General features: G+C 53.2%; 1 protein-coding gene across 2 annotated transcripts; it reads right to left on the reverse strand.

Annotated features, from left to right (window-relative positions):
* Positions 1-407: 407 nt before the first annotated feature.
* Positions 408-15,444, reverse strand: ABHD6 (abhydrolase domain containing 6, acylglycerol lipase). Of its 2 annotated transcripts, none has more exons than XM_050313006.1 (10): positions 15,351-15,444; positions 11,947-12,016; positions 10,101-10,248; positions 6,644-6,800; positions 6,117-6,230; positions 5,752-5,884; positions 4,307-4,464; positions 3,449-3,503; positions 2,888-2,988; positions 408-2,194 (listed from the first exon to the last, which is right to left on the reverse strand). In XM_050313006.1, the coding sequence occupies exons 3-10, from the start codon at positions 10,217-10,219 to the stop codon at positions 2,018-2,020; spliced, it is 1,014 nt and encodes a 337-aa protein (XP_050168963.1). In that variant the 5' UTR covers positions 10,220-10,248; positions 11,947-12,016; positions 15,351-15,444; the 3' UTR covers positions 408-2,017. The 2 variants fall into 2 exon arrangements, with proteins under 2 accessions (XP_050168963.1, XP_050168964.1); XM_050313007.1 differs by lacking the exon at positions 15,351-15,444 and adding an exon at positions 12,148-12,404.
* Positions 15,445-17,094: the final 1,650 nt, after the last annotated feature.

A 17,094-nucleotide genomic window follows, 5' to 3' on the forward strand; every position in this document is an offset into this window, starting at 1 on the left:
TGCCTGGATATTGATGTCAGGCTATTGACTAGCACAGTGTATGAATTCAGTAAAACTTGTATTTTACAGCTGAAATTGGTATTTAACACGCTTGCAAGAGTTTTAAGAGGAATCTTGGTGCTTAAAACCCAACTCCCTTGCCCCTTGAGATTTTATTTTCCTTCTTGAGTGTTTGTCACTATCTTTTCTTGAGATGAGACTCAAGCCTTCTTGAAGAGATGAGACTTGAGCCTTCCTGGTCTTCACCATCTCTCTTTCCGTTACCAAATATTCCTCAAGCCCAAACCTTCATCTCCCAGAAGTGTGGGGAGGAAAGAAGCAGCAGAACAAGGCCCCTGTGCTGTGTATCATCCCATACCATAGCCCCCTTAATCCTCAAAGGAAAAAATAATCATGGCACCGTGGACTACTTGAATCACTAGATTTTAATAGCCATATAAATTCTTTGCATACAGCAATCTGTGGCATGAGAAACCATATAGATACCCAACAAGTTTTTCTGGCTTTTACCACATAAAACTATCATCAATTTTATTTTTTTTTTATCAACTCCTGTAGTAGAAACAATAACCAAGCAATTAACAGCAGATTTCTAATTTTCTAACAGAACAATGTTTCTTCTCTTAAAAAGAGCAGAGAAGCTGGCAGGGAGTTTCAGATGCATGTACAGATCGGGGTACCTCGGGCAGCTGTCGCGCAGATGGCTGTCAGCACTGCAAGCGTGCATACCCAGTCTGGGGGGAGCGTGAGCAGCACCTGCTGTCAATCCCCAAGGAGGGCTGGGGGTGACCAAGGGGTGACAGCCACCTGCTGCTTTGCCTTTGAGGGCACCATGCACCACCTTGCCCTCCAGCACCCACTGGTCCTGCCCGTGACCGGGACCCAGTGCCCTGTCGCTGGGGTAGGCAGTGAGGGACCGCACCTGGAGAGTCACCTGTTTCTACCTATAATTTCACTTGATCAGGAGTCATAATCATCAAAAGCACACTGTACCTTTCCACACCACCACCCAGCACCTCACAGGCCAGCTGACTCTGTCCTCGGCTGCCCAGCTAGCCCAGGAGCCCACATGCCCTGCACCAGCCACACACAGAGCCCGCTCCCACCCCTCACGCCTGTCCCGGTGACATTGGCTTTTGCAGAATTCACAGAATTCATAAAGAAGATCGTTATTTACATCAAGGTGTTCAGCAGCGCGATGTGACAGAGGAACTGAGACGAGTTCACCCACGGGCTTATTGCTGACTCGGGCCCGGGCACCGAATCGCCCCGGGCGGTTTCCATCCCTCTGGTTCACACAGCAGTGGCAAAGCTGCCGCCTGCACCCCGTTTCCACTGGCTATGTTCACCCTCAGGGAGAACCATCCCTGGGCAAGGCGGGCTGTGCGCGGACGCCACACCCTGGGCAACATTAAGGCATTACATATACACAGGAGCTATTCAGGGATTTAGAAAAACCCACTCAGTGTAAACATTTTTTGCACATACAGTCGTTGGACTTCCACACATGAAGTTTTCTGTTGTTTTCTGCATAAATCACGAGTTAAGGAGCTACAGAGAGAGCACTCAAGCCTGGAGCACTGGGGGGCTCTCTTACAGCACGGCAGCATGCAACACGACGGACTCTAAGGAGTAGAAGTACTGTAAGTCTCAGTCCAGGATGCTCCCTCCTTCCTACACTTCATATATAGTTTAGGTAAATGTCATGGACAACTACGTGCTGGTAACCCGGGTAGGATGGGCAGCTGTGTGAGGAGCACTGGGTGATTTCAGCTCATTTCTACTTTAAGTAGAAAAGGGAAATACTCTGCTTCCGTTTCTGTATCTATGGAGGTTGCTCAGTGACCCCTAGATCACTGTGCCAGTGGTGCTATAGGTTTAGGTATCAGTGATTCTGCCTTCCTCAGGGACTTTGGCACATTGACTCCGATTCGTACAAGATCCCTGAGAACTTATCAAATCTGCAGTACTTTACAATTTAACAGACCCGGCCTGGGCACTCGGCTCCCTGCCACGCTCACGCCTGCTTCTTGTTGTTGTCTATGCTGTGCAGCAGCGCCAGGAACTCCAGGATGAGGTTGGCCGTCTTGCGGGGCCGCTCCACCACCACCGAGTGCCCACAGTTCTCCAGGATGTACACGTGGCAGTCTGGGATAGCGCTGGCTAAAACACTGGCGCCAGAAACATCCAGGACCTGGATGGCAGGGGAAAAACAGTCAGAGCTGCGGATTGCTGGACACCATAGAAACCCTGCTGGAGCTGCCTTTGCAAGTCCAATTGAGATGCCGAGCAGGGATGCAGACACAGTCCTTGTGATGCCAGCACCCTGCCTGGGGACAGGGAAAGGAGACTGCTTGGTGCCAGTCTCAGCATGCAGCAGGGAACTCTCTTGGATGCTTTTTGGCTGTTGGCTCAGTGCAAAGGGGTCATTGCAAGCAAACACTTACATCCTTGCATTTATAGAGCCCTTTGCATGCCTGCAGCTTGCTTCCTCCCACTTCTTCCCTCCCACTCCTGCCTCTGAAACCAATCCTACAACTTTGCCTTGAAGCCTGCCTCACAAACAGCATATCCCTTCGCAGTTGCCAGGACAACTCTCTTTGCTGATACTTCATTCTTCTTCCCAGCTTTGGTGCTGGCACCTACCCATCCACCTGTCCCCCTGCCCTCCCCAGCCCCAGCTCTGCCCTTTCCTCTCTCTGGAAAGCTGACTGTCAGCTTTCTGCCCATCACCCTGCCGAGGCCCCCTGTCCAAAACCACCAGGGACAGGGACACACAGTGCCAGCTCCCCACAGAGCAGTGCACAGCTCCACAGCACAGCCCTGTGGGTGGGCACAGGCAGAGACGGAGACATGGTCCATGGGGGATGAGGAGGGTCCTGCATACCTGGTCCTGCTTTCCCCAGATGACCTGTGTCGGCGCTTTGATCTTGCTCATGTTCTCGTGGAGAGAGTGCCTCGACTTTTCATCCACAATTTCTAAAAACACTAGTGGGGCAAGAGGAGAGTCAGTCCTACATGGGAGATGTTTTGCCTCCCATGCTCAAAGGGGCCCCTGTGGGCCAGTCCTGTCAGCGTTCCCTCACTGGGAAACCCATGCAATGGTGATGGTCTGTCCTTGCCCGGCCACCAGGCTCAGCTGCAGCGGGCCCCTCCACCAAACCATCTCCTCCTGGGCACTATTAACTCATATGGGATGGTGAGGGTGAACCAAGTGACCCCATTACCTGTGGGGGTGGCAGTGGGGGTGGCAGTGCATTGCTACTAGCGAGCAAGGCGTGTCCCCAAATCTGTTAATGATGTTGCTCCTTCCCAGCCTCAGCAAGGCAGCAGAGGGGTGCTGGGGCCGGGCAGTGTGCAGGGGACATGGGGGCTGGGGACAGCCCATCCCCACACCCTGGGGAGCCTGCTGGAAAGCCTGGTGAGGAGGCTGCAGCCATGTACTTACATTTCCGGTAAAATTCATTGTGTGGGATGCGAACGTCAACGAGGCCCTGGAGGATCTGCAGGAAGAGCAGAGGAGAGTTGCTAGAGGGGACACATGCCCCACACAGGGCTAAGCATGCCCAACAGCACCTGAGAGCAGCCCCCGATACCCCAACATGCCCTGCACAAGCCTGGCCCCAGCATGAGCTTCTTCCTAAGCATGTGGGACTGTTAAAACCACACTTAAGCAACATATATTTCAGCAACAAGTAATTTTGTCTGCTGTGATGCAGATGCAATTTCTCCCCCTGGCAAGCAGCCACCTCAGCCGTGACTGCACTTCTCTTCTTTGTTGTATTTTTTTTCCCAAAACCCCGAAAGAATGCACTTAAAATTTTTCTTACTCTCCAATCTACTCATCCCAGACTTCCTAAGGAAAACTAACCTAATAGCCAGCCCCTCGCCAAGTTCCTGTCGCCTGACAATGAGGCAATTAACATTTCCATGGCTTTTACTTAAAAAGCAGCAAACAATCCCTCTCTGCTCCGGACAACAGCTGCCTTAGCTATTTAATGCTTCCTGCCGGCCATATTTACTAAAAAACCCTTCTACATCGCAGCCTGCTGCCAAAAACTTCATGGGAGGAGGAATTCCAGTGGACGCTGCCAGAGGGAGCTCAGAAAAGTGGGTTTGAAGGGGAAGTGCTGGAATGGTGCTGGGAGTGGGGCCAGGGGTGTCTCCTCTGGGTGATGGCAGGGACGGCAGCTCCAGTTCCACTCCCGACACCACCTCAGCTGCCACCGTGCAGGCTCAGGGGGAAGCAAACCCGCTCACCACCTCCAAGCCCCCTTTCCCAGCTGCTGCAGCATCGGCTTCTCACCTGCTGTGGCACCTTGAAGCGAACGTAGGAGCAAAGCTTCAGCATATCCGCCATCTCCTCGGGCGTTGAGGGGATTAAAGGGATCCTGTCAATACGTTTGGACTCCTGCAGCTCCCGGAGCTGCTTAATGAACTTGCTGTCGGTGGTACTTGGCAGGCCTGGGCGAAATGAGAAGGGGGGCATGAGCTAAAACCCGGATGAGACCCCCCAACAGCCCAAGCAACAAAGCATCCCTGTGCTGACCTCCCTCATCCCTGCCTCTGGCTTCCTGCCTGCTCACTCATTAAAAAAATATAAAAAAGTGTGGAAGAAAATATCAGTTCGTACAGCAACAATATGCACCCAGAGATACCCTAACCTCCCTCCTGCTCCAGGGACCCCCAAACCCATAGGCTGACACAACACGAGGTGTATTCCCTGTAGACATGCATGAGTACTTCAGTAAAAGCTATAGCACCTATTTTTATGTGGTCAGCAGATGCAAACCCTGATGCCCAGGCTGCCATTGCACAGCATTGGACAGAAAATGTCAGCAGCCCTATCTGCATGCACCACTGAGGGAAAAATCCCCTGGCAACAATCCCAAGCGTTGCTGCAGCCCCCACAGAGGTTTCACATGAAGAAACAGCCGGAGAGTCAGTTGACACCTCTCCCAGAGGGGAGTGGGAACCCTGACGCCCCCAGAGCCTGGTAACTAGGTAACGTTTGCCTTGCTTCATTCCTTAGTTCTTATTTGGAAGCCGCTTTCCTTGCGTGGGAGGGGGAAGGAGCTGCTCTAACAACTGGGATGCAGCAAAGCCCTCCTCGTCAGAGAAGCTCCCTGCCCCCAGTGCCTCCTGCAGCATGTCATGCCCAGGCTCCCCTGAGCCCCCTGTCCAGGGGATGGTGGGGAGGAAGGGGATGGTGGGAATGGGGGGATGGAGGGGTGCTGAGCAGGCACAGGAACACCTCGCTGACCTGTGCCCAGTGCTGAAGTGCTTTTCCCACTCAGGGAACCCAAAGGTGGGAGGTCAGAGCTCTCCAGCTCCCAAAGAACCAGCCCTCCAGCACACCAGGGCTTATCAGGAGGCCAGGCTGGGAAGGCTTTTCCTATTGCAGTCTTGGTTCCCTCTCGAGAACTGAGAAGCTGCAGACATGCCATGTAAAATGCCTGCCATCCCAAGGGAAGAGGCATTTTCCTGCAGAGGACTTGTCCTGTTTGTCCTGTTTGCCCTAGTCCCAGCTCTAACCAAGGCACAGTGGGGCAAACGCCAAACCCCTGGAAAAGAGCAGTAAGTACTAGGCTGTGATTTTCTCCCATGCCCTGCCAGAGATTTCCAAACTGAAAATACAAATTATTTCAAAATGCTTTGCACTAAACCCCTCTTCTGTCTCCAGCACTGCCCTGGGTTTTTGCACTGGCTCCTGATTGCTCTCTCCCTGTCTCGCCTCCCTGCCTTGCCCACCTGCAGGACAGATGAGGGTCAGGCTGCAAACATCTTCTGGGTACTGAGCAGCATAGACACCAGCAACATTTCCCCCCATGGAAGTGCCAACCAGATGAAAGGGCCTTCTGTTCAGCTTGATGCACTCCACGAACTGGCAGGGAGCAGAAGGAGCGTTGTTAGGGGAGAGGAAACAAAAGCATGGGGTCATTAGAGAAATTCTACTCAAAAGCTTGAGGCTCTGTGAAGGGAGGGAGCAGGGCCCCTTGAGCGGGGCCGCACAAGGCAGGACTCACGGGGCTCAGCATCTCTCACGTCCCCACCTCCCTCGTGTCCCCTACGTCCCCCCGTTCCTCTGCAGAGCCAGTGCAATGCTAGGGCTTTACCTGGTGTATTCTCTTAGCTTGCCCACTGATGGAGTAATCGTCCAAGTCTGAGCGGGTTGTGCCCTCGTGCCCGGGCATATCCACACACACCAAGTGCAGGTTCTTTGGCAGGAACTGCAGAAACAAACCAGGGATGGTTATGGTGCAGGGAAACAGCTGCAAAGCCCAGGGGTGGAAAGTGGTGACCACGGGTGGGAGCAGGGGGGTTGCTCCCCTCCTAGCAGCCCCAGTTACTTGTGCGCCAGAGTAAGTCAGCTCATGTAGCAGGGATGACATGATGAGAAAGCATGGCCATGACTTGCTTCCCATAGAGGCAGCAGGTATGTACTGCTCTTCCCCAGCAGCTCTGCATGGCACAGGGATGAAGGAATCCAGCGAGCAATGAGCATGGAGCTAAGGAGGGTGTTCCTAACACGTTACCGCAATCATCCCATCCCATGCACGCAACCACTGGGTCCCCACACTGCCTCCAAACCCAGGGCCATCAATTCTCACTAAGGAGCAATGTGATAGAAGTGGAGTCCCACCTTGACTATGGACAGCCACATGTCTTTGTGGGCTGAGAACCCATGTAGCATCAGGATGGACGGTCGGTATCCAGGTCTTCCTCTATAGGAATAACAAAACTGATAGTCATCGTAGTTCGCATATCTAACCTGCATGCCCAAGGCTCGGCGCCAGTACCTGGAAATGAGAAAACACCAGTGAGCGAGACAAGATCAGGGCCCAGCCATGATATAAGCCAGGTGACAATCCAAATGCAGCCACAGATGGCTTGCTGAGGCTAGTTATGCTGGGGTCATGCTAGTGCCATCATGGGACTACTGGGACTAATCCGGAATATCTGGTCCCTGGACCAGGTCCTGTGCTTCCATACAATCCCTTACAGGTGTAGTTCTACTGGCTGACTGCTCATGGCTCCACTGCAAGTGGTTTGTGGGGACACTTTGTCTGTAAAGAGTTTTCAAAAAGGCCCTAAATAACTCTTTGGCAATGGAAATGGGCCAAAATGACAATCGTAAAACTGAAAACACCCAAAGGTTGGTCTGAGGAGAGAGACCCCAGGGAGAGGCACCACACATGGCAAGGCAGCATGCAGGGTGGGCGGGCTGAGGGAAGTGGTTCTTCCAGGTGGGTAAGGAGGATCTGCCACAGAGTTATTTGGACACAGTCCTGCATCAATGGGAGAACATCAGCCCACAGACAAGCACACCAGCCAAAATAACAATGTCACCTGGGAGCACCAGCCAGGGAGAACCTGGTTCATATGGACCAGGTACATAACATTTAAAAATGTACTTATATACACACAAAGGACTGGAGGGGACCATCCTTACACAGGGTCTGGCACCCCAGGAGATACCAGGCTAACCCCAGGGTTGTCCCTCTGAAAGCAAAGGGAGACAGTTCCTGCCAGCACACTCTTGCAGCTCAGAGGATGCAGTGAAACTGCCGGCCAGAAGGACCTGGACAGAGATTATCGGTGACACTTTGGACACATGATGTGGATGTGTGGCCCAAGACAGAGAGCAGGCTCTCTTTCTCTGCATTTCCCTATGCTCAAACATAACCCTTGTCAGGACAACTACTGGGCTACTCCTAATGGCCAAGACACTGGAAAAATATATGTTGTACCAGAATTTATTTAAGACACAAGCGCAAGGTCATCAACACGTCTGGACTGTCCTACCTCTCTGCCCACTCAAAGCTTATGCATAGTGAAATCCTCTTTTAGCATAATCCCTTTCTCGAGGGAGCTAGTGGGACTTAAGCAGCATCTTGGCTCAGTGCTGGTCCTACAAGGAGAGGTGAATTTCTCCCTAATAAGTGTCTTAAGAGTCCTTGCCTCAAAAGCACTGGCGTGAACTACCGATGGGCAAGATGATAACATTTTTAGCAACTGATCCTAATGGATCAATTCAGCAGAAGGCAAAATAATCTGTGCAAAGCTGAACTGATCCCCCAACAAGGTGTTAACTCGCTTAGTGGCAGTGGCTAAACTGATTAACCCCTGTCACAGCACAGGCAGAGCGGCTCCAGGCCGGGTCAGTGGGGCAGCCCTGGACATCGTGCCAGGCAAGGAGGCGCATTAGCAGCAGGGAAAGCAGTGAGACCACGGGCAGGGGGGACCCAGCGTGACCCTTGACTGCACCAGCTGAGGACACTGCAGACCAGCAGCAAGGAGGAGGAGGAGGGGTCAGGGAACTGTGGGAGAAGGGAGAAGCATCCCCTGGGACCTCCCAGGGATCTCCCAGGAGCAGTGCTGCAGAGCTAGAGCTGCATGGGGCTGGAAGGGGAGGGCAGTATGGCATTCTGCCTGCCCCTCTCCTGCCTCTGCTGATGGGGAAAATCAGTGATTTCACCCAAGAAAAAAGCCAATTTAAAAAGAAGCCAATAAGAACGGAAGAGTAAAGAGCAAATCTATCTTCTCGCCCACTGTCCCTAACAAAAGAGGTGATCATGACACACAGGGCACTGCAGTTACTCCTGCAAGATGCCCATACTGCCAGAAATGCTGGGAGAGAGAGAGATGGGGGCACCAAAAAGACAGGCCTTCTGATCCCTGCTCACACACTCCCTTCCCTCAGCCAAACACAGACCAACTTGCCCCCAATGCATTTTCACCCAGTTCCTGATCTGTAACCAAAAAGAACAAAAGCAGCAGAGGATACTCTACCTCCCTCTCACCCTGGCTCCTCCAAGCTCCCGGCATCATCCCCAGCACCTCCTTTGCCCTGTCCTGCCACCCCTGCTTGTGGCCGTAGAAGGCTTTGCCCTGACCACACTCACTCAGCTCTGCTGCAGCAGTTTCTCCAGGGATCTTCCTTGGAACCTCAGCCCATCAGAGTCTGCCCTGGCTTCCAGCAGCTGCTCATATATCCAGAGAGAAAAACCACTTTCACTGCCAAACCTGATACCACTTGGACATCTGTGACTCAGAAGGCTGTCACACCACCTGCTCTCCTTTGCAGAACGACAATGCCATTCCTGGGGTTTTCATTCCATGTCCTCTCCTCTCTCAGCCTCAGATGCTGTTAATTAAAGTGCCATTAGAAACAGGCTTCATCTGAGTGCTGCAGTGGGCAAAATCTTCCTTTCACAGGAGGTCACTTGGATTTAGGAACACACCATGAGCTGAGCTGCAGAAGCCACCATCTACCAGCAGCATGTGAGGGCAGCCTGATGTGCTGCCTGCTCTGCCTATTCTGCCCACTCTGCCCACTGCTGCCTGCTCCATGCTGGGTGATGAGACTCTGCCTTCACTTCTGAAGGGAGTTATTCCAGCTTTTCCCTGCAACAAACCCAGAGAGGAAAGCTGCCAGAGTGCTTATCACTGATTTCCAGAGACAAAGGAGGACTGAAGGATGTAGTGCCTGCCTCCTGGTAATCAGAAAGGACAAGATGCAAGGGTGTAAGGAAAAGCATCGTCCCATCTTCTCTGATGATCTATTCCAGAAGAAGAGGTGAGGATGAGAAAAGCCTTGTCTGTAACTACTAGTGAGAGAAAAGCCTTTGCCTGCTGAGCAGGGAGGGAGCATGTGAGCATGGGGACACCCACACCATGGCCACATTGATGAGGTGGGAGGTCACCAGACTGCCAGGGCTGCCAGGCTGGGCGACAGGAAACAATGGCTGTGCTTTTTTCAGCCACAATCCTGTCCTTAGAGGAAACAACCCAGAAAGATTTGGAGAGATCCTGCAAGCTGGCACTGCAGTGGCAGCCGGGCCAAGAGCCCCTTGACACAGTCCAGCCAAAGCCCTGGGACAGCAGGGGCCAGAGCAGCCCCAACAGATGTAAGCCTCCACAGCAAAAAATGCAATAAAAAATGACATTTTCTTCCTACAGAGATGCTTAAAGCTACTCACAGCAACACCCACCTCCATGCACACCACCGTGCACCTGTGTGTGTGTGGGGACCTGCTGGGAACAGCAGCCGTTCCACCCCTGCGCCACACGGAGAGCAGCCGGGCTCAGGAACTCACCAGTAGTAGATGCGGATAAGTGCTGAGGGCCACAGGAGGAACGAGGCCACGAAGGCCAGGATGGGGATAGCCAGGGTGCCACCGGCGATGACAAACATGTTCAGCACATCCAGGTCCATGCTGCTCTTCACCACCCAGCCTCACCTGCCTGCGTTTAGGGAAGGATCAGAGGTTAACCCCCAGAAATGATGACAAGTCAATGCTAGATGAGAACTCTGCTGCCAAGTGAAGAGGAAAGTGGCTCTGCAAGAGGCAGAGAATACTGCTCAGGAGCACAGCAAAGTCTTCTTAAGTTCTAAAACCCCATTATTTCTTCTGGCTCCTTAATGGATCTAATTATTGCAATGTTATCCTCTCAGGAGAGCCCATCACAAAAAGGCAATGGGCCTCCTAACAGGAATGGAACATGTCAAAGGTGACAGGTATCAATATGGCCCTTGGGACACTTTGCAGACACAGGAAGCACAGCCCTCCAGTGGGTACAGACAGCCTTTCCCCCCACCATGGGTGCAGGCAGCCTTTCCCCCCTGATTGGGTGCAGGCAGGGCTGGCTTAAGGCAGGCTCCACATTTCTTTTTGGAGACAGGCGTCCAGCTCCTTCTCCCCTCCCCCTGCCCAATCCCAAATCCCCAGCACACAACCACTGACCTAGAATTGATGGGTTGAGCCCGGCTCTCATTATCGCTCTGCACAGACACCAACTAATCAAGGAAGCAGAGCCTATTAATGTTCTCGGAAACTGAAGGAAATAACTTGGCAGGGCACTCTTTGGTGACCAGCCCTTATCTGAGACAAATTTATCCCCATCCCCACCCCCACATCTTCGCTTCTGCCCCACATTTTGCACTTGCTGTGGATTACAGGTGCCTATCCCAGCTCCCCAGCATCCTTCAGATAAATATCAGGGACAGCAGGCAGAGGACACTGGGTGCAAGGGCAAGCTCCCACACAGTGCCTTGCTTGTCCCTGAACTCTCCCCACGGCAGGCAGCTGGGAGATATTTTTCTCATTAAGAGATTAAATACTGCCACACACTCATCTCCTCTAATTCCCTCTGCTAACCAATTCGTGGCTCGCTCTTTCCTCAGCACTTTTATACCGCATTAATAAAACAAAACATCCTCAACGCCTTTGTTCCCACCAGCTGCCCACCCCCCATCACCAGCCTCACGTTTCTGCCTGCCAGGACGGGGAGATTTATCCCTACTTCCTGCAAGACTCCCAGTGGGATGTGGCATGTTATGCCATGAAACAGGAACAGAATCACCACAGTCACAGCCTCCCGCCCCCAGACACCGTCACACTGGACCACATCGAACCCCCAGGAGAAACGGCTTACAGAACTTCTGAAGCATCAGCCAGATTTGCCCTCTTCCCCCGGGAAAATAGGAATAACTGAAATTCGAGGAAGACTGTAAATATTTCCACACCAGGCACCTCCTTAACAAAGCTAAACCTCATTTCCGCCTTCAAGCCACAACAACACGCTGTTACTCGCTTAATAAACATTTTGAAGAAAGATCCTTGATCTCAGCACGGCTTATTCATAGATAAACACTTTGTGCAACCGATAAACCTTGTCGGTGGGAGCAGGGCTGCCGGGGAGCCCGCCCCTGAGCGCTCGCTGCCTTTCGCTACATCACTAACACAGGGCAGAAATTAAGCACAGAAAATCGCCATTGTTCCCAGCGGTGACCCGTAACGACAGAAGGCTGCAGGCAGGAAAAGCGGAGGCGGTGGGAATCCCTGAGCTCCCTGGCGCGGGGTCGCCACCTCTACCTCCACCTCCACCACCGCTTTTAGAAAGCAATACAAGAAGCAGACAACCTTAAAAAGCCCGGCTTACCTTGCAGAGTTCCCCTCCTCCTCTCGGCACAAGTCCTGCTCGCTGTGGGCAGCGGCAGTGTCTGAACAAACTGTCAGAAGAGAGGAAAAAAACAAGGTCAAAATCGCAGTCCTGCCTTTTCTCCTCCCTTCAGGCTCAAGCAGCCCGGCGAGTTCAGGGTATTTAAGTCACCAGCTTCCCTTCAAGACGCCTCATATTCACCTTCTGACCAACCTTTCCCCCATTTATGTAATGGGTGATACAATAAAGCCAGTCGGGCGCACTCGTGCCAAGCAGGAGCAAAGTGCAGGCGGCCATCGGGAAGGAAGCAGGGCCGGGGCGGCGCGGCGGGGAGGGCCAGGGCTGCGCGGACCCGGCGGCGTGGGCTCACGGTCGCCCTTCAGGTGATTACTGCTATTAGAACAAAGCCCGATAAGCAGCTTCGCTTCCCCTTCCTCTTCGTCTTAAAGGTACTTTTCCAAGCACCCTCCGTGCCCCCCCCGCCGCTTTCCCGGTGTGAGACTGGCTGAAGCGCGGCGCAGCCGCAGGAAATTACTGGAGAGGCAGGGAAAATGCTGGCCTGAACTCGCGGGCAGATTTTGGCCATGGAAATTCACGGTGGAGGATCAGTGGGAGCACCGGAGCCACCTAGCACGAGAGACAGAAAACCCCTGAGAGACATCCCCCTCCTCCCCTTCCACCACGGCCACAGGGTCGGGGCATCCCGGGGGTCTCCCGTCCCCACCGTGCCGGAGCGTTTCGGCGGGGCCGCGGCAGACACCGCTCACCACGTGTGCCCCGGCGCCCAATGCCGACCCCGCCCGGGGCCCCTGCACACGGGTGCCCGGGGGCGAGGATGCTGCTGAGCCTCCTTCCGCGTGGGCAGAGCATCGCCACTGGCCTCAGTGGCTACCTCCGATGGAGGCAGCGGGAAGCAAAATGCCAGCAGGCCCAGCTGTGCACTCAGCGGCAGCCACACCATCACCACAGTCCCCAGCAATCCCAGCCCCATAAAGCCACCTCTGCGCCCGGCAGCGCTGCAGGGACACCGGCTCCCGAAAGCCTCGTGGGAGCACCCACAGCGCCAGCCCCCTGCGATGGTGCTGTGCCCAGGGGACGATCGCCAGCCGTGCTGCGCTGGTCCCTCGCTACCAGCTAGAGACACTGCGGACTTTAAAAATAAAGGCAAGCTCCCTGGTAACAGCTGCAAGTCTTCAGATCACAGCTCATCCATCACCTTGAGGTGCCCTGTGACCAAGAGTCACCGCAAGTGGCCCCAAGTGTTGCTACCACTTCTCAGAAGGATCTCCACGTATTTCATAAATTATTTGCAAACATCAATTAGGCAACTCTGATAAATGGCATATGATCATGGTGGTAATAGATCACCTGGTGATAATGTCAAGCTTGTTGTGCACCTGGCAGGGCACGAGATTCCAAACCAGGAGCACAGGTTCCCACACTGACAGCTGAATGACAGTCACTAACCACTGCAGCCTCTGTGTCCCATCTGGGAGGACTCCCCAAAAAAGGCACCCCAGGATGGTCCTGGGACAGATGCTAAGGGGAGGCTCTACATCTCCACTTACTTCCTACTTCCTACCCTGTGCAAAATTCAAACAGGAGCCTCATCACCTGCAGAAGGGCCAGGCAGGGGGGGCTGTGTGTCACGACAGAGGACAGCATGTTGACAACAGTCCCTAAGGCCATGGCACAAAAGTACTTTTCTCTTTCAAGCTGGGTGAGTCATATCAGAGAGGCTGGAGAAGGCCCAACAGTGCAGCTCAAGTGTATCTATTGATTTTTTCCAAGCCCCACATAGGATGCAGAAGCAACAGCAGCACAAAAACCATCCTAAAGCAGAGGTGCTGGGTTGGAAAAGGAGAGTGGCAGCAGATGTTCTGGGCAGCCCTGAGCAAGGCCAAGGAAGGATTTCTCAACACAGGAATGACACCTGTGCCCTCACTGACCAGACATGCCAACATTCAAGCACAAAGGTTGTCCTGGGCTGTACTCATTGGGACTGCCCTGCACCCAAGGTTTTGCTTGCCCCACCTGCACCCAGGGCAGTCTATGACTGACAACAGAGTTAAATCACTAAAGAGCTGAAATCTAAGCAGCACATTTAGGTATATGTTATTTTTTTCTTTTAAGATTTGAAAAGGAAAAAATATCAACCAATTTTAAGATCCCACTGCAGAAGCAGGGAGCTTTGAGGGACCTCAGTGGTTGAGATGTGGCCCTCAGAAATGTCAACTCACACTACTAACCATGTAAGAAATAAAACCCCAAACATGCAAGTGACGCCTTTCCCTTTGAAACTGCCTTACCCTTGGCATCCTCAGCAGCCAGAAAAATAATATTGACCATAAATGATGACATAACTAATATTACGATTCCCCAGTGGTGTAGTTTGCTGGGTGAGCCTTTAGATGCCAATCACAGTGAAGTTGTAGTTTAAGATCTATTAGTGAATGATCTCTGTCTGTCAACCAGACAGCTCTCAATCTTAATCCAGCCTCCAGAGCGAGACGAGAGTAGGAAATGCGCCCTTTCACCTTCATTTATTTATAGATGGCAGAAATGAGGTCATTATTTCTGCAGCACCATTTCACAAAACATGTATCTCTGACACATTTGTATCTATGCAACATGGCTGAAACATGAGCTGGAGAGTCCAGGCTGGCTCCCGACCCCGCTGCTTCACCCCAGGCTGGGAATATCCAGGGACGAGCTCTGTGTCACTGCCAGCCAGCCTGGGGACAAGGTGGATGAAAAGCACGACCGAAGGAGGCTGTGCTGCCAGCCAGCTGCTGTTTTAGAAATTCATAACGTGCACATCCTCCTTCCGGACCCCGTCGCCATCCTCACCCTGCCGCACACGCACGCAGCGGGGCATGCACGGCACAGCCGATGTCACGAGCGCGCCCGGACTCAGCCCTCTCCTGGCGAATGTTGGGGGCGGGGGTAGGAAAGAGTTGGGCAGGGATGGGGTAGGAGTATCTGGGGGCCACATCCCGGCCCCTTCTCCCAGCACAAAGTTCCTCCTCCCCCCACCCAAAGCATCCTCCTCCAGCCAAATGACAGCATCCTCCAAACAGCAGCAGCCGAGACCACAGAATCGTGTAGTATCATAGAACGGCCTGGGTTGGAAGGGGCCTTAAAGATCATCTTGTTCCAAGCCCCGTGCCATCAGATGATTAATCGTTGGAGAGGGGGAGAATTTAAAGACAAATTAATTAAATCTTTGGAAATATGCATCTGAAATAATTTCTTGCATTTTTGGCTTTGCTCCCGGTCTCCAGCCCACCGCCGAGGGCTGGGAGCGAGGAGACCCGGACACGGGAACGGCTGCCCCCTCGGTCGCCCCCCGGTTCTGTCACTGCTGCTGTCAGCCCCGCATCCCGCCCCCCCCCGCCTCTCACCGTGCCGAGCCGAGCCGAGCCGAGCCGTAATGGCAGCGCCGAGCGGCGAAACGCGGCGGCTCCGCTGCGCCCTCCCCCCGCGCCGGTGCGGCTCCGCGGGGCGCAGCGAGAGGCGGGGATGCGGCTCCGCGGGGCGGGATGCCGAGGGGGGATAGGCGGGATACAGCCGGGGTGAAAGGGGCATGAAATAGGGGGAGGGGGGGGCTGCAACGCGGTGCGAGGGGGGGATGTAATAGGGCGGCTTTGGGGTTACAGCCGGGGTACCCAAAGGCTGAAAGGTGGCTACAGTGGGGGAGTGTAAAGGGACATTAATGGAAGCTCAAGGAAGGATGAAATAGAACCGTGGTAGGAGTACAAGTGGGGAACGCAATGGGACTCCCATGAGGGTACAAGGAAGATTGCCACAGGGGTGGGAAGTGCAGTGGGGGGCTGCAGGTGGGGTATAATGGGGGTGCACAGGGGCTACAAGGTGGCTACAGCGGGGGGTGTGAAGGGACGTCAGTGGAGGTGCAAGGGGAGAGTGCAGTGAAGCTGCCAAAGGAGTGCAAGGAGAGGGAACAGGGGTGGAAAGGGGGGTGCAGTGGGCAGACGCAGTGGAGCTGTAAAGGGAGATATGATGTGAATTCAGTGGGGTGGCAGCAGGGGATGCAACTGGACTGCAGTGGGAATGCGTGTGGTACATAACTGGGATGCAAGGTCTGATATAAGATGGGGTATAAGAGGGATAGAAGGGGGCTACAATGAGGTGCAAGGGGGGTACAGAGTGGCAACAGAGGGATTTGATGCGATAAGTGGGGGTGTAAGGGAGGGCTGTAGCTGATTTAGGGTGTGCAGGGGGTACATTGGGGTGTGCAGTTACAACAGGGTTACAACAAAGATGTATGGGGGTATGCAAGGGACACACAGCAGGGATTCAAGGAAGATCCAATGAGATTACAGAAGTTATACAATGGGGTTGCCATGGGGATGCAACAGGGATAAAAAAGGGAATTTGATAATGGCAGCAACGGGGTTACAACAAGAAGATACAAGGGTGGATACAATAGGGGTTACAACGGGGAGGTAAAGGGGATGCAAGACGACTGCCACGGAGATATGGAGGGGAATGCAGTGCTGCACCCCACAGGGAGACCTCACAGCCTCCTTGCACAAGGCCTGGGAGCAAGCATGGGAATGGGGGACAGCTGTCCCCTTCCCAGGTCCTGGTGTGGGCTGTGATCCGGGAGCACAAAGATCTGCCCTCGTTCCTGTGGAAGGGGCACAAAGGTTGAAATCAGAGCATCCCACTGATAAAAGTCCCATTTCAGGTATGAAAGTAAGTAAGTCTGCCATTTAGGTTACAAGCCTCTTACCTGGTCTCTCTTCCCAACAGATGACACTGCTTGCTCTCAGGAGCTGCGTTTCAACCTGCATTTAAAATCTGCTCTGTTTTTATTTAAAATTGCCACCTGAATCCTTTTGCTATAAGCAATTTACGTTCATTCCCCTTGGGTCTTATATCAGGCTGGTGTGTACCTTGAAGATAGGCCAAAAAATCTGAGAAAACTTAATTAAATTGGAAATGAGATCAGCTCCTGAGTAAATGCAAATTGGGTCAAATCCTCACCCCAACTGTGCTTTGATAAGGGATGTCCCTTTGGTCTGCCGGGCTGGGAGAGATGAGATAACTGGTATAAATGGCTTCCTGGGTCAGAGTTTACTATGATAACCATAAGCTTTTGATAACATGAGCTGTTAGAAGAGA

Source organism: Myiozetetes cayanensis, unplaced genomic scaffold (genome assembly GCF_022539395.1).
Source record: "Myiozetetes cayanensis isolate MyiCay16 unplaced genomic scaffold, myiCay2020 scf18, whole genome shotgun sequence".
Lineage (NCBI taxonomy): Eukaryota > Metazoa > Chordata > Aves > Passeriformes > Tyrannidae > Myiozetetes > Myiozetetes cayanensis.